General features: G+C 41.4%; 1 protein-coding gene across 5 annotated transcripts in view; it reads right to left on the reverse strand.

Annotated features, from left to right (window-relative positions):
* The window catches only part of LOC124043418 (rho guanine nucleotide exchange factor 2-like), a 63,894-nt gene that overhangs the window by 28,329 nt on the left and 17,179 nt on the right, over nucleotides 1–18,386 (reverse strand). For 3 of the 5 annotated variants that reach the window (XM_046362011.1, XM_046362010.1, XM_046362012.1), the window contains 2 exons: nucleotides 17,278–17,317; nucleotides 16,477–16,621 (listed from right to left, as the gene is read on the reverse strand). In XM_046362011.1, coding sequence (XP_046217967.1) covers nucleotides 16,477–16,621; nucleotides 17,278–17,317 — 185 coding nt within the window. Of the gene's footprint in view, nucleotides 1–3,866; nucleotides 4,183–16,476; nucleotides 16,622–17,277; nucleotides 17,318–17,483; nucleotides 17,767–18,386 lie in introns of those variants that run through there. The other 2 variants (XM_046362014.1, XM_046362013.1) reach the window with 2 other exon arrangements.

Raw genomic sequence — 18,386 nt, forward strand, 5'->3', positions numbered from 1 at the left:
GGACAGGTCAGAGCCTTTTGTCTGTTGTCATCCAGCAAAGGAAGTAGACAGGGAAGGCTTCCTCTTTTGTGGCTAAAATTGGGCAGGGTGAACTGTTGCTAGGTCAACAGCTGCAATGGAGGGACTTCACGAGACTTGATTCCCTGTGTATTAGATCAGTATGTATGGTTATGTCTCAAAGCCAAATGTCACTGTAAAAGTAAGAGCATTTACAAGACCGGTCAGAACTTTCTGACAGCGATGACCAGCAGAGGATGTTAATATGAGAGAGAGAAAGATAGATGACTACAGCATGTTACACAACATAGGCCTATAATGAAACAATAGACGTGGGTCTTCATTTTCACGGTTTTCTCCACCTTCTTACTCACTACCTCCCACTCTTCCTTCGGTCTCTTTTCTCGTTTGGAGGTTGCTATTGAAAAGAAATTTGGAGGATGCCTTGTGACCGTCACAATAAAAAAGGAACCCACGGTAGCCAGAATGACTGTACAACATTCTATAAAATCAAACACTCTGTAGTTTTCTATTATAATAATATTTCCAAGTGGTAAATGTCTAGACAATGACCGTCATGGTGTTTTCCACCATCTCATAGCCCACACAGCACTAACACACCTGATAAATTGTCTGGTTGACAAAACGAGACTTAATGAGTAGATTATTTGTCACATCGGGTTGAATTGTGTGTTAGGGCTTGGCCAGAACAAAAATGTGAGTTGAGGGGCAGGATTGGAGAAACACTGCTCTGAATCCATCCAGAGACTACTTCTACAGTTTTGTTTTTTATTTACATAGGTTTCTCTCATTGAGAGAAATGTCTTTTGCAAGAGTGACCCGTTCAAAATAGCAGCAGTCGGCATAGTGATGTTCAAAAGTGAACATTTCCCAATACTACCTTTACATTTTAGCATCATCACCTCAGACTTTGATATGCTGGAACAGGTCTTCGAAACCTCTACATCCGCATTGTCCCTAATTGCTGGTCAATGTTCGTGCACTTGTTTAAGGTCAAATGTTATTTTGATGCAGCTATGCAAAGCACTAACATTTTTACAGGAAAAATAACAAGAACTATACCAACGAAGTTTAGAATGAGTCATTTCTGATGCGTCAGAGGCAAGAGCACACTTCCCCTCTCCCTTTTTGCACGCTCCTCTTCTCTCAATGTACAGCCTAGTGCTGTAGAATTGGCTGAGGTGCTTATGTGAGCAATACATCAGGGAGTGAAAGAATAGATGGTGTGTGATGGAGACAGGCAGCTATAGTTGTCCTCCCTATAAACTCTGTTTTAGCCGAAGTTAGTTTGTGCTCTCATTAAAAGGTGTCAGGAGCATAAGACTGAGAAAGACATGAGACTACGGACTGAGTCTATAGGGGTGATTCATTTTATTCTCTTCCACCTGCTTACTTCACTGAGTCACTGATAAACACACAAAGTATGTTTCACACCTCTATGTGTGCGTTTCCTAGAATATCCATGTGTCCTGTGTGTTGGTATGTGCGGTGACATAAAATATGTGTGTGCATGTATGTGTGTGCTTATCCTCCAGGTTAGGGACTGATCTGTAATTGCTGTGTGGATTGAGGTGGCCCTGTAACCTGGTTTCTTTCCTCTGGAGGGATGCTGGAGCAAAGCAGAGCCCGAGGTTGATTTAAGTTTAGTCTCCCTGAACGACAAAAAGATAACGAGGAGTCAGTCTAATATTGGCCAGAGTGTGTGTATATGTGTATATGTGTGGTGTGTAGTGTGTAGTGTATGTGAGAGTGTAGCTGTCTCTGGATCAGGTTCTGATGTGACATTTTCATTATACCTTCAACCTGACACAGCTCTGTAACGCACCAGGTCATTGCGCTCTATGGGAAGTCATATGCTCCATCTCTCCCTCCCTCCGTCTCACACAGACGCACCATCTTTCTCCATCCATCCCTCTCTTCCTCACTCACTCGCTCCTTCCCTCTCACTTTATTTCTAACTCTCGAGCATTGTCCTTCGCCCTCGGCCCTCTCGTTTGAACGCATTGCCGCCTACAGTTTCCCCTGTGTGCTATAGATTGCAATAACTCCCACCCACCTGTACTGTAGGAAGTATTCCTATTTCATTTGGTTAAGTTTAACACAACCACCGACCATACATACCGGTAGCAATACCAATTAAAATAATAAAATACGGAATCACATAGTGACGATGGTGGTTTATACTCTAGTCACTATTTTATCAGGGTTCGAATTACAAGGGTGTTAGGAGTGCTAGGGACTATCAAAGCAAATAAGAGCCGTAAAGGCTTTAAAACATCAACAGCAGGGGTTGTATTAAGTGTTTCAGTAAAAATATTGACTTCGATATACTAGAGCAGTGTTTCTCAACCTTTATTAGGGACCGACCTGGGTTCAGATGGTATTTGTTTTTTCCCCAAATACATAAATTGCTTGACCTCGCCTGGTGCAAAGAAACCAAAAGAATACTCCCAAAAGTGCAAACCCCCACCCATATGGCACTCCAAGCATGCTCTGTAAAACATTCAAAAGTATTTAAGTGAAAACAAATACTATTTAAACTCAGGTCTGATTAGTGTAACGGAGTTTATGTGTAATTTGAACTGAGGATACCAGCAAAATTACTGGAAGCATAGGTGTGTCCTGAATTTGAGTTGACCATGCAAGCCTCTAACTGTCCAGGTTGTAGTAGTGTATGAGTGCCCAATAGATTTGGTGGCACTGACCCCAATACTATGTTTAATAAATATGCAAAAGGAATACACAGGCATACATGTGCGCACATACACCCCAATGTAGGAAAGTGATGTTTATATGGCGCTGGCAAGCCAAGGTTCTCTGCCATCCACTGTGCCTGAGAAAACAGATGATATCACACCAACAGAGTGGCATTTCTATGGCAACCATTGCTATAGTCAAACACACACTGAGCACAAATGCATGTAGTCCTCCCTTACACACAAGATCACTACATTAACAAAACTAAGGGCACATTCAGTCCTCACTCCCTGAAACCAGCACACACACACACACACACACATAATTCGATACTGATATTGCATACAGGATCTCGATAAAATCAAACATGCAGCCATAGACCAGCGCTGTCCAGGAGAGCAGAATTACTCATTGAATCAGTACCTGCTGTATCAGTCGAATAGGATAGGAGGGCAAAATGGTACACACAACATGTCATATTTTAATATTGCATGCTTGCATGATAAGAGCATGATGCACTGTTGTTGTAACCTGCTATGTATGGTGTATAGCATCCATAAATAATTCTGAACAAACAAACAAACACTGTACAGAAGGATGCTTCTTCCAATCAGAAAGATTATGTGAAACAAAAATGGCAAAACTTCCAACATAAGTTATTTTAATCGTGCCTGATAGGCTGTATAAATATATCCTAAAAACAGCCAAATGTAAACTGTTACTCCGAGTGACCATGTTTGCTTTCTAGTATGTGGTAACACTTCTGGGTGCCGATGCGCAAAATAATGGCGCCTCGGGAATCATGACCAAACAGAAAAAGGTGATGAACATTCAACGTTTCCAGCATACCCAGACCAGTTCTCACCATACAGGCACATCATTGGAATGCTCGTCGCTTGCTTTTATAAAGCATCTCCATATTGCGCAAACTTCCTGAAAAATTGCCTACGTGCTTCTGCAATGATGATCGCAATCTAAACGTTATTATAACCACATGTAAGATAATGTCTCAAATTCTAAAATGACATTATACTTTTAAAGTTGTATTAGGTGTAAGTACAGATGCTCTCGAACAAAGTGGTTGTTGCGCATTTCACTTTTCTTGTCAGAACTTTGTCAGTAATAGTAAGCCTCCAAATTCATCTACTCACCCGTAAACTAATCTCTCTCATTCTCTCTTGTCGAATTTTTGACAGATCCGCGACTCTGGACATGGTGAGAATCGGATCCCTTCCTCTCCAGTATAATAAATCCTTATAAAGGCTTGACGCTTGTAGCTGTCAAGCAGGTACTTCAAATATCCGCCTGTTTTGTTCTTCCCTGAGAGGTTAACGCTAAAGTAGTTATATGATTATATGACCAGGGTAAATGGACTGTGTAATAACCAAACTATTACGCCTTTACAAAATAGCGCGTTCAACTTCTCCAACGGTTCGGTCTCTGATGCTGCGTAAGAGGAGACTTTCTCATACAGGAAATTCGGTCGTTTTTTTGCACTTCAGATGATCCACCATCACGCCTACTGGAGGAGGTTTCATAGTTTCAGAACCAGCCTCTCTTTCTCTCAATTCTGTTGTACCACTCAATGCGCTATGCTAACACAGAGAAAAAAAATGGAAGGAAGTAAATCAAGAAAACTTTTGAGCTCTTTCTGATACCATGAAGATTGGGGGAGAGGTCACTCAATGTAAAAAACACACGCACACACACCATGCTAGATAAATGGACAAGCACTGGCTAATAATATTCCATAAATACCAGAAATTAAATTTTCACAAATATGTTGAAATAAGATGACTGCAACTTCACATGTAATAGCGGAGAAATGCATTACCAATTTACACTGAGGGGACCACTTCCAATGATGACATAATCAATGCCTTGTCAATTCATATGGACATGTTATGAGTTGTAAATGCATTGTTGATAACAATCTCATATTAAATTGCATGTTTTGATCATGTCCTTCTCATTTAAACATTTTCTATGGAGGAAAGTGGGCAGAAAATAGCAGCATAAACGTTGAAGCTGTAAGAAATGTAAAGTGGGTGGGGTGAGTGGATGCCAAAATCTAGGGACATTTTGAGGAGAGGCTAATGGTTACAGTCTCCTGGCAACGCTGCCTCAACATTGGTTGCCAACTCTATATGCCTGAATTGTGTTTATTAAAATGGAAGAAAACAGACTGAAACAGGGAGGGAGTACCTGGACTTGCCCAATAAGAAATATTGCATTTGGTTTGAAAACATTTTCCGTTGCATGACCTAATGAACACAACCCAGCGCTCATATGGTTGGGGGAAATATAATTTGTTTATAGTTCAAACTGGTCTTGAGTAGCTATTAGCTAACACCCAACAAACAAAGGGAGTATTGGACTGACTAGCGCTACTTGTCATGAAGTCCTTTGACACAAAGTGTTTTTAAAATGACAAATAAGGCTATTGGTGAATGTGGACTTCAGTTGTTATAGCTTTTATACAGTACCTTTCAAAAGGAGAGGAAGCACTTTTCTTCATTCCCTCAACTGTATCCATCTCATGGCATCTCTCCATTCTCTCAGCTCTTTAAATTGAACTGTACCCCTCTGTCAATCTCTCCCCCAATCACTCTCCTGGCTAATGATCAATATATCAGCCCATTAGAAGGGTGGTAGTTAAAGAGGACAGATTGTGTGGAAGCCCGCCCACAACAAAGCAGTTTCAGCACTGACTTACTTATTTCCCATAAGATTCATGACTATGTTCATACTAAGCCGTATGCAGAACTTTAGCACAATCATGACTAGGTCGGTTGCCGGGGGGAAAAAAGTACAGGCTTTGTTGCCGACAATAGCTTTCAGATATAAAGAAATGTCGGCAATAGTTGGTGGAAAAACGTATTGGTTTGAAAGGTGTATTTGACTCCCTCACACAGTCGCTCTCTACCTTTCTCCTACCCGCTCTCTATCAGATTCCCATCCCAGTGTGCAAAATTCGGCACATGATATCTTAATGACAATTTTCTGGTTGGAAACTGGTTTTGTGATTGAGAAGACCATCTGGTAACAAATTTTGATGATTAGATGAAGATGATGATACTTTGGTCAGGATTTTTTAAAAGGAGTTAGCTGGATGTCCAATGGGTAGTGGACCATTCTTGATGAACACGGGAAACTTAAGTGTGAAAACCCCAGCAGCGTTGCAGTTCTTGACACAAACCGGTGAGCCTGGCACCTAGTACCATACCCTGTTCAAAGTCACTTAAATATTTTGTCCTGCCCATTCACCCTCTGAATGGTACACAAACAAAAAACATTTGTCATAAGAAACTAGCTCTTTGGTATACAGAAAATACCTGAGCACTGAAGCAAGCTTCCAGAAAATTGGAACGGAATTGGAGCAACACCAAACTGGAAGTCTTCAGACTAGCTTGGAAAGACAGTACCGTGCAGTACCGAAGAGCCCTCGCCGCTGCTCCATCATCCTATTTCCCAACTTAATTGAGGAGAATAAGAACAATCCAAAATTCATTTTTGATAGTGTCGCAAAGCTAACTAAAAAGCAGCATTCCCCAAGAGAGATGTCTTTCACTTCAGCAGTGATAAATTCACAAATATCTTTAACGAAAGATCATGATCATTAGAAAGCAAATTACGGACTCCCATCTTTAAATCTGCGTATTTCTCCAAAGCTCAGTTGTCCTGAGTCTGCACAACACTACCAGGACCTAGGATCAAGGGAGACACTCAAGTGTTTAATAAACAGACCCCTATCCACCGGATGTGTACAAAACTCACTAAAAGTGGCAGTAATAAAGCCTAACCTTGACCCAGAAAATATTTTTTTTAACGAATCGGCCTATATTGAATCTACCAATTCTCTCAAAACATTTTTAAAAAGCTGCCTTCCTGAAGACAAACAATGTATACCAACCACTTCAGTCTGGTTTTAGACCCCATCATAACACTGAGACTGCACGTGTGAAGGTGGTAAATGACCTTTTAATGGCGTCAGACCGAGGCTCTGCATCTGTCCTTGTGTTCCTAGACCTTAGTGCTACTTTTGATACCATCAATCGCCACATTCTATTGGTGAGATTGGAAACCAAAATTGGTCTACACGGACAAGTTCTGGCCTGGTTTAGATCTTATCTGTCAGAAAGATATCAGTTTGTCTCTGTGGATGGTTTGTCTTCCGACAAATCAACTGTACATTTCGGTGTTCAAGGTTCCATTTTAGAACCACTATTGTTTTCACTATTTATTTTACCTCTTTGTGATGTCATTCGGAAACATAATGTTAACTTTCACTGCTATGCGGACAATACAGAGCTGTACATTTCAATGAAACATGGTGAAGCCCCAAAATTGCCCTCCCTGGAAGCATGTGTTTCAGACATAAGGAAGTGGATGGCGGCAAATGTTTTACTTTTAAACTTGGACAAAACAGAGATGCTAGTTCTAGGTCCCAAGAAACAAAGAGATCTTCTGTTGGATCTGACAATTAATCTTGATGGTTGTACAGTCATCTCAAATACAACTGAAGGACCACGTCATCACTCTGGACCCTGATCTCTTTTGATGAACATATCAAGAATATTTCCAGGACAGCTTTTTTCCATCTTTGTAATGTTGCAAAAAAAAAAAAATCAGGAAATCTCTGTCCAAAAATGATGCAGAAAAATTCATCCATGCTTTTGTCACTTCAAGATTAGACTACTGCAATGCTCTACTTTCCGGCTACCCGGATAAAGCACTAAATAAACTTCAGGTTAGTGCTAAACACGGCTACTAGAATCTTGACTAGAACCAAAGACGGATCATATTTCTCCAGTGCTAACCTCTCTACACTAGCTTCCTGGGTTTTTTGTGTGTGTGTTTTTTTTTTAACCTTTATTTAACTAGGCAAGTCAGTTAAGATCAAATTCTTATTTTCAATGACGGCCTAGGAACAGTGGGTTAACTGCCTGTTCAGGGGTAGAACGACAGATTTGTACCTAGTCAGCTCGGGGATTTGAACTTGCAACTTTCCGGTTACTAGTCCAACGCTCTAACCACTAGGCTACGGTTTTAAGGTTTTACTGCGAACCTACAAAGCTTTACATGGGCTTGCTCCTACCCTTCTTTCCAATTTGGTCCTGCTGTACATACCTACACGTACGCTACTGTCACAAGACGCAGACCTCCTTACTGTCCCCATAATTTCTAAGCAAACAGCTGGAGGCCGCGCTTTCTCCTATAGAGCTCCATTTTATGGAATGGTCTGCCTACCCATGTGAGATACGCAGACACGGCCTTGACCTTTAAGTCTTTATTGAAGACTCAGCTCTTCAGTAGGTCCTATGATTGAGTGTAGTCTGGCCCAGGGGTGTGAAGGTGAACGGAAAGGCACTGGAGGGTTTGTGCCGTGGGGGAGATCTTCATGGGCAGTACTCGGCCTTGTCTCAGGGTAGTAGGTTGGTGGTTGAAGATATCCCTCTCGTGGTGTGGGGGCTGTGCTTTGGCAAAGTGGGTGGGGTTATATCCTGCCCGTTTGGCCCTGTCCTGGGGTATCGTCGGAGGTCTACCTGGCCTGATGACTCCTTGTTGTCCCGAGTCCACCTGGTCATGCTGCTGCTCCAGTTTCAACTGTTTTGCTTGCGGCTATGGAACCCTGACCTGTTCATGTGCTACCTTGTCCCAAACCTGCTGTTTTGGACCCGCTCTCTCTACCACACCTGCTGTCTCCAACTCTGAATGGTTGGCTATGAAAAGACAACAGACATTTACTCCTGGAGGTGCTGATCTGTTGCAACCTCTACAACCACTGTGATTATTATTATCTGACCCTGATGGTCATCTATGAACGTTAGAAAATCTTGGCCATGTACTGTTATAATCGCCAACCCCCACAGCCAGAAGAGGACTGGCCACCCCTCAGAGCCTGGTTCTGTAAATTTCATCCTAGGTTCCGACCTTTCTAGGGAGTTTTTCCTAGCCACCGTGCTTCTACATCTGCATTGCTTGCCGTTTGGGGTTTTAGGCTGGGTTTCTGTACAGCACTTTGTGAGATCGGCTGATGTAAAAAGGGCTTTATAAGAAAAATGTTATTGATTTGATTGACATACACAATCCGTCTCAATTGTCTTAAGGCTTAAAAATTCTTAAACTTGTCTCCTCCCCTTCACCTACACTGATTGAAATGGATTTAACAATTGACATTAATAAGGGATCATAGCTTTCACCTGGATTCACCTGGTCAGTCTGTTACGGAAAGAACAGATATTCTTAACATGTTGTATGTCAGTCTCTTGAAGGACGTAGGGATTGAACGCCAGTCTTCGGGGTTATACACATACGTGTCAAGAGACGGGAGCATTACCACTCACCCATGGGCTCTATACTGTCGTCTTTTAAAAAGGCTTCATCTTAGGGAGACTGCGTGGGAGGGAAAGGGTCCTCTTGATTTTGAAGGACATGTTAATGGGTGGTGGCAGACACTGACAGAGTGACAGTGTGACACGTTTGACTGTGCTGCCTTTATTAGTCCTCTCCCTCCACAGCTCTGGTGAATTTTGGTCGGCATGAAACCAAAGCGTTGCTGTGGGTTACCACTCCGCTGCAGAGCCAGACCGCTTTGTGGAGAATTGTGTGTGCCTGTGTGTGCCTGTGTGTGCGTGCGTGTCGGTGTGACTATGTGAAAACCAATGCAAGTATGTGTGTGTATTTTGAGTCAGCAGCGCGTAGGCGTCTCCATGGACAGATATGCTCCTGCTCCAGTGAGATAATGACCAGGTGCTGGGAGACTTTACCCACAAACCCTGTATTCAGCCCAGCACAGGGAGACCAGGACAAAATAACCACATTAGTGTGTTTGTTTGAATGTGTTTCATAGTGTGGTAATGTAGCAACAGCAGAGAGCAATGTTATTCTGAGTAGCTTGTTAGAATTATACTTACATTTGTTCTCTGTTGCAATCCAGAAATATGGCAGAACAGAGGATAGGAGAAGGAGGCTACAGGAGAGAGGAGGGGGCAGAGGGGTGGATGACTGTACCTACAAAACATCTGCTTGAGTGGATGGTGCACTGACTCACTGACACACACATTGTCAAATACCCACACATCGCATACATCGCATACTCACCTATAGTGAATTCATACACAATACTTTTCCTCTGTCAAACACACAGATGTATGGACACACACACACACTGCCTCAGAAATTATTCACACCCTTTGACTTTTTCCACATTTTGTTGTGTTACAGCCTGAATTTAAAATATAATAAATGGAGCTTTTGTGTCACTGGCCTACACACAATTACGGCAAGCCTAAATAAGTCCAGGAGTAAAAATGTGCTTAACAGGTGGATGGACTATAAGCGTTTAACATGATTGTTGAATGTCTACCTCATCTCTGTACCCCACACATACAATTATCTGTAAAGTCCCTCAGTCGAGCAATGAATTGGGCTCCTGAGTGGCACAGCATCTCAGTGCTGGATGCATCACTACAGACAAATCCAGGCTGTAAAAAATGTATTTCACTAATGATTTATTTTACCTTTATTTAACTAGGCAAGTCAGTTAAGAACAAATTCCTATTTTCAATGACGGCCTAGGAACAGTGGGTTAACTAACTGCCTGTCCGGGGGCAGAACGACAGATTTGTACCTTGTCAGCTCGGGGGTTTGAACTTGCAACCTTCCAGTTACTAGTCCAACGCTCCAACCAATAGACTACCCTGCCGCCCAATTAGAGGCCTTAATACATCAATCAAGTCCAAGGGAGGTGCGAAAACCTGCAGACACTCAGCACTCTGTGGAACGAGTTTGACAAGCTTCTTGGAGGAAAACCTGGTTTTGTCAACTGGGAGACAAATTCACCAAAATAACAGTTGCTTACCAAGACAATATTAAATGTTCCTGAGTGGCCTAGTTTTGACACAATCTGCTTGAAAACCTATGGCAAGAGTTGAAAATTGATTTATAACAATGAACAACCAACCTGACAGAGCCTAAAGAATTGTTTAAATAATAATTTACAAATATTGTACAATCCAGGTGTGCAAAGCTTTACCCAGAAAGACACCCCCCTCTTTTACACTGCTGCTACTCTCTGTTATTATCTATGCATAAGTCACTTTAATAACTCTACCCACATGTGTATATTACCTCAATTACCTTGACTAACCCCCACACTGACTCTGTACCCTCTGTATATAGCCTTGCTATTGTTATTTTACTGCTCCTCTTTAATTATTTGTTACTTTATTTATTTTCTTTAGATATTTTTCTTAAAACTGCATTGTTGGTTAAGGGTTTGTAAGTAAGCATTTCACTGTAAGGTCTAAACATGTTGTATTCGGTGCAAGTGACAAATAAAATTTGATTTAATCGCTGCCAAACATGTATTGACTCAAGGGCGTCAATACTTATGTAAATTAGATAACTGTACTGGCATTATACAGTACTGTGTGTAGATGGGTGGGAAAATAAAAAATGAATTCAGGCTGTAACAAATTTGGGGGGGGGGGGAATAAGTCAAGGGGTATGAATACTTTGAGGGCACTATGTACGCACACAAGCACGCACACACACTTGTGCATGGACACATGCGAAGATTTAAAAAACACTCAAGCCCTACCAAATGTTGTACAGATGTGTGTTACATCTTCAAGGGATTTCTGCTCCCTACAGTCAACCTCTCAACATTTCTACACTAAGCAAATAAACAGTGAACACCTTTCACAAAGGAACGTCTACTACAGATGTCCAACTCAAACAAACATCGGCAGCTACTGAACAGTATGATGATATTATTGGTTGTACAGGAGCAGATGGTAATGACCTTAGTTGTATTACATACTGTATGTTAATGTCTGTGTGCGTGTGTTTAGCTTATTAGACCAGCATGAAATGGCCCCTGCATTGTGCCTTAACAACAAGATACTTGTACAAAGCACACATGCATGAATGCACACACACATTAAAACGGTTCTCCCAAACCAGTCAGGCAAGTATCACAATTTGACTTCAAACGAGGCGGCAGGGTAGCCTAGTGGTTAGAGTGTTGGACTAGTAACCGGAAGTTTGCAAGTTCAAACCCCTGAGCTGACAAGGTTGTCGTTCTGCCCCTGAACAGCCAGTTAACCCACTGTTCCTAGGCCGTCATTGAAAATAAGAATTTGTTCTTAACTGACTTGCCTAGTTAAATAAAGGTACAATTTTTAAAAATTAGCTGACACTCAATTAACATAATCAGTGGCTTGTAATCATTAGCATGTTCCAGATGTTGGCTTGCGCTTAAAACAAAAACACACACATACCCTATAAAAGCAAGCAGATCTATACACCCTGTGTATAAAGCTACCAATGCTTTTCAAATACTTTTCATTAAATGGCTACTGCTGTACTAAAGTGGGTATGATTATGAAGTGTTAGGGGCCTATAGGAAAGACTGGCACCAAACCGAGGATGGATTACCTGGACCAGGTCCAATAAGAAACACAAATGTTCATTTTCAAACGATTTAAAAATTGCTTTTACTCAAATACTGTACTGCAACTGAGGGAATGGGAAACTAGGGTAAGCGTAGAAAATAGTTATTATTTATTTGACTGATTGATCCATGGGTATTTGTTTTGAAGCAAAATATATGTAGTGCTTATAAAGACTTCATGAATGTTCTATAAAGCTTTTATTAGTTGACTTTCATGGAACCTCCAGGTCCCTGTTAGGTGTTTCTGCCACAACTGCCACTTGGAGGATTAACTGAAGTGGAGGTCAGAGGTGACTAAGTTTAGTGTAGAAGTCTTCCTGAGTCAGAGACCAGAGGCTGTCCTTTGAAACGGATTGTGACTTTCACTGATAATAACCTTTACAACCTGGCCAGAATGTCACAAAAAAATGTCATAAGGAAGTCATCGCAACTTGTTTCAACTGCTTTTTATAGCCTACAACTTAGTTTTAACTTGAAATGATCTAGGCCGGCTAATTGGAGCATGCTTACAGGACACTCCTCTGTTTCAGTGTATTTAATGAAAATCTGGGAGGCAGGTTTGTAGCTTTCCCCCACTAAGGGAGCAGACAGATGCCGGAGTAAAACATTAAGGCTTTACGGTTCTCTTCAAAACCCATATCAATAGACATCAGGAATTCCTGAAAAGAGTTGAAGCAGTTGAAAATACTGTACACACACATTCAATTACTGTGCAAAACGTTGCAACATAAAATGTACTTACATTCACACTTGCACATTGTGAACTTCTATTTACATTCCTTCATACTACTATGTCAAAACACAAGGGCTGACCCCATTTAGATGACTGGTTGATTCTTTGGTCGACCAAGATTTGTTTTTAGTCTAGCAGTCACAAATATAATATGTTTATTGTTCATGGCACACGAGACACCGTCGGATTTACACCCGTCTCAGTGGACTAACTCATCGAGGAGGCCGCGGGGATGCCAAGGTCCAAGAAGGATGGGAGTGTGGCGAAGCTGCACAAGGCACTTCCCTCTCCAGAATGCGCTCTCTCCTGCCATTTCATGCACATTCATTGTTTCATAACTTCTTGTTTGCTCTTTGATTGTTAGTGTCTATCAATTCCCCATTACATTATAATGTTTGTTTGGTTACGGTATTATCTGATAATGCATTCAATATATTATTACAGTCGTTTACCGTTCTCATTGTCGGAGTGGACAGGTTTTTTGCAGAGCTAACAACCTATGCTACACTTGTGAGAAATACGTTTTGGTTTCTTTCATTCAATTTACGAGTTGTCAATGGCTTTTGTTTGGAGCGCTTCTATCAAATGTTAAGGACGCGCACCTGAATACGTATATAGGAAGTAGGCCTAGGCTACCTGGCCTGCACACAAATGTAGACCTATAAAATGTGCCCATTTGGGGATATCTGATAGTATTTCTGATCGTCTTAACTCACCACCTCCAATGAACTGTGGAGCTACTCAAAAGTAGATTTGTCTTCTCCTCAAACTAAGTAAACAAAGTCTGTTTTTAGAATCCATTGAGAATTACAAAAGTTTGATGTATTTGAAAAATATTTCCAGCTCTCTCCCTTCCGATAACAACTTGGCATGAAAGAGAAAAATGTTAGGCTCTGATCCTGTGGAAACATAAAATAACTGATGAATTCTTATCCTTTGCACAAATAGCCTACAACTGTGTCTGTCCCGAGCTCACTGGGCAGGAAACTGAGGCCTCAGAATATTTTATACAATGTTGCAAGTTTGCTAGCACAAGCTTCAGGCTGGACACAGTTGATACAATGTTTCAAGTTCGTTGCAGACAGTCCTTGCATAGCCAATATGATTTATAGGACATTTATTTTTAAATCAGAAAATGTTCTACCTGCAGGCTGCAATGTTTCTATTTGTTGGCTTTATGTAGGCTATTTTTACATAGTTGGCAATTAAAATGTAAGATTATAATTTTTATTTAGATAGAATTTAGAACCACGACAGTGATTTTTACATAAAGAATATTATAAATTAAATTGAAACTGAAAACTGCTCAACGAAAATGTGTACATGGAAATCATAACTGGCACGCAGATCAGTAGAAAATTGGCACTCCAAATGGAAAAGTTTGCCGAACCATGGTGTAGCCTATTAGTAGCAACTTCAGGAGCATAAGGGCAGAATCTGCAAAGGCCAGCAGTGGAAGGAGGGGGGTCTGGAACAGTTTTATTTCTTCTGGTTAGGCCATCTAGATCTCAGGCTCACTCTTGAGTCTTTTGTGTGTCTTAATTATTTAATCAAACAGCGTTCTTAAGCATCAGACAAGATCAGTACACAGAGGTTTTTTGGGGGGGGCGGGGGGCAGCCCTAACACACACCACACCAAATAACTCCCGCCCCATTTAAAAAGTCCCTCTACTTTTCTATCACAAGCTTGTGTTGAAGTCATGTCTCAGTACTCAGCTGATCAGGCCCCTGATTCCTAACCTAAATTTTAGATGTCAGAATCTGTAAGAAAGAACCAGTCTTAAACATACACAGGCTGTTTGGTCGACTGGTTTGACCAGGTCTTTTACATATAATCATAATGTTACACAGAATCAGCCTTGAAGACAGGGCTCACCTGCTGTAGCCTGTAACCATGCATTCTGGGTAAGCAGACTGTTATGATAACTAGGAATGTCAGACAGAAACCAGCCTGTAAAAGATAAATCACAACTGTTCATTGGATCACCATTGGCTAGGCTTCATATAGTACTCTTATTTATCTAGACCCCCCTGACGTGGATAGTATTCTTAGGCTACTTTGTTTAAAAAGTAGATAGTGTATACAACATTCTCCGGGGTTGAGGCATAGTTAGATTTTTCAACCAGACTCCCATGTGACATGTGTTACAGTGTGTTGCCAATGGTATGTTCTCATGGCCTCCAGTCAGTATATGCTGGAACACTGTCATAAATTTCCTGGAACACTCTTCCATGACCATGTGAGTGTGTGGGTGTAAGTGAGTTGTGTGTGCGTGTGCGTGTGCGTGTGTGTGTGTGATCATTAGTGTGTGTGCCTATGTATGGGTGTACACATGATGTATAAAGTCCAAGCGAACTGTCTGATACAGGGAAGAGCAAGTTTGAGTCACACTAAATTAGTCAGACTGTTAGTGTTGAATGCCATTGTCCCTTCAGTTTATGGATTGTACAAGCTCTGATGGTTGACTCAGCATTGTCGGGCTGCTTAATGCACCAGTGTCACAAAAAATCCCTAGCCCTAGATCTGTTTGTTTAAGGCTGCCATGACAATAATTGTAGGAGTTAGCAAGAGAGCAGAAACAGTTTTTGGCCCATTCTACCAACACTTAGCTGTCCTCTACCAGATTCTAACTGGTAGCAGGAGGGTTGACAGTGAGGGAGGGAGAGAAAAGCTGACTGCTAAGCTCTACTGTGCTCAAAACAAAACAAAGTGATTTACTCTGCCCTCTAATGGACATAATTGGTACACACACTCCTAATAGCACATAGTCAAGTACAACTAATATCTCAGGGAATTTCAGGGATCTGAAACACACAAAAAATATCAACATACATATTGAATATGTAATAAACAGTATAATTGAAATTATTTGAGTGCCAATCCATAAAAAAAACATTGTTTCCATTGTAATGTTTCGCTGGTATTGTTACTCAATATAAGTGGTCAGTCATTGCAAGAGAATGACCAGTCCCTTTCACAGTATACTACATATTTAAAGACCATGGACAAAGTCCACTGTAACCAACAGAAGCCAATAATCATGAAGTATGCACTCTGGTGTGTGTTAAGTACACAACCTCCTTGGTCTCTAAGCCCATAGGTTGACTATACTATACTAGACACAATTATGCAGTTATCACAACTAATGGCTACTTATGGGACAAGATTATTCCGATATCACCAACTAATGACAACAAACAAATATATGCAGACATATTTATTGACATGTAGTATGTTTATTGGTCGCCATTCCATTTAAGTCATGAGTCAACACACCTTGTTCAAAGGTCAATTTTTTTCTGACTCACTGTCTCCTCTACCATTACTTTGGTAGCAAGTCTACGGGCACACAATTCAATATGATCAGCACTACTATACAGTGTTGTTGTCATAATGATATTACCCTATTAGGCCGCCACCAATGGCACATATGCGATCCCATGTCTGCGAGGGATGGAATCCCGATCTTCTACACTGTTTCTCCTCTAAAGGTCTCTCCTTCATTGATATCCATCAATGTCAATAAAAATATGATTGATTCTACTGCAGAAAGTAGGCTTCTCCTACCTTGCGGTTGCCGGCCATCTTGCGTAGGAAACTGAAGGTGCGCTCTAAAGGGCTGCCTGTCCTCTCCTCCCGGGCCTCGTCTCTCTCTACCTCTGTCCAGCTTCCCTCTCTCCCCCAGAGCAGCAGACCCAGGTCACTATCCACACTGCAGGAGGAGAGAAGGAGAACATTACAAGAGAGGAAAGGGGAAAGGACAGGAAAGTTTGACAAAGAAAAGAGAGAAACCGTGAAAGTTTGTCCTTCTGTAGCTCAGTTGGTAGAGCATGGCGCTTGTAACGCCAGGGTAGTGGGTTCGATCCCCAGGACCACCCATACATAGAATGTATGCACACATGACTGTAAGTCGCTTTGGATAAAAGCGTCTGCTAAATGGCATATATTATATTATATTATTATTTGAGAGAGGATGAGAGGACGGAGGTTGGCAAAGGGAAGAATTGCAGAGGAGAGAGGGACAGAAGACGGGAACGATTTAGAGAGGATTATAGGAAGAAAAATTATTTGATAAAATGACAAAGAAGAGAGATAGGGAGAAAAGTGGAGAGAGAGAGGAATGCCAGATTGCATATTATCACTGCAGTCTGCTTTTAGGATTGATTGTAAATGGTAATTTAATAACATCGGACACAACTATAAAAAGCACTGTGGCTTCCGTGAGAACAGGATACAGAGCCAGAATGGAGACTGCAATGCGCGAGACAAAACATGCTCAGAATTGAGACGGCGGTTTGCTAAAGGAAATAGATCCAAAATGGCGGCCTCCTTTGCACAAAAGGGAAAATTGGGAGAAAGGCAACTCACCTCTGCGTGGATCCTCCAAGTTGACGGTAGGGTACAGTCTCTGGAATGCACAGATAAGAAGACATTCAACACACCTTCCTAAACACTCTCCAAAGCTTATGACTCTGGCTGAACTTCTCAATAACAGCTATGCCTAGAACAAGGCAAATAAATAAATAAACAAAATATTTTTTTAAACACACAAAGTAGGTTAATGTCCCAATCACCTGATGCTCATTCAAGGGCTGCAGTGCTATCTTTTACCAAGAAAAAACTTGCCAAGCACAAAGAATAAGTTGTTATGATAGTGAGAGGTGCAGATAGCCTATAGGCTACTGAGTTTGAGAACAAAGGTTAGAAGAGTGGGATAGGAAGAGAATGATGGAAGATATTATAGTAAAACCAAGTTGGTCATCTGAGCAGGAATTGAAGTGGAGGAGACTAGTACAGAGCAAGAGCGGAGAGATGGGAGAGTTAGCAGTAGAAATGGAGGCTCTGCTGTGAACCTGGGACTGGGGCTAGCGACAGAACAAACACAGGAAGAGCGCTTCCGCACTGCTGCACACACACACACAAACACTGGTGCATACACACACAGATGGAGGCATACACACACAGAGTGGCAGGGGCACACACACGGACAAACAAACCCTTAAGAATCACATACTGAGAGACAAAAGACAGAGCCAAACCATGAGAAATAAAGACTGAAGCATGCACACAAACTGAAACACAGTACACAAACAGTGAAAAACAAAACACACACACCAAGTAACAATCCTGACAAACACACGTGCACAAACTGACAATCAAACACAGGCATGCACTTAGTGCAAATTACAATACCCAATTATAATAATTAAATATACCCACATAACATTTACTAAATGATTCAACTAGTGTATACAAAAACAACAATGGCACAATGACACAGTCTAGACACGTTACAGACCGCATAAAGGGAAGAAAGACCCTCTGAGCAGCGTTTGGGAAGAGTCAGGAGTTTATAGACTTACTCAAATCTAGAGATGACTACAAGGATACACTCTGCCCAGAAAACATTGGAATCAGCTACTTTAGCGCTTCAGGTATCATTCCTTGGCTGCGTTCCAATTCTCTACACTTCTCCA

The sequence above is a fragment of the Oncorhynchus gorbuscha genome, linkage group LG09 (genome assembly GCF_021184085.1).
Source record: "Oncorhynchus gorbuscha isolate QuinsamMale2020 ecotype Even-year linkage group LG09, OgorEven_v1.0, whole genome shotgun sequence".
NCBI classification, from domain to species: domain Eukaryota; kingdom Metazoa; phylum Chordata; class Actinopteri; order Salmoniformes; family Salmonidae; genus Oncorhynchus; species Oncorhynchus gorbuscha.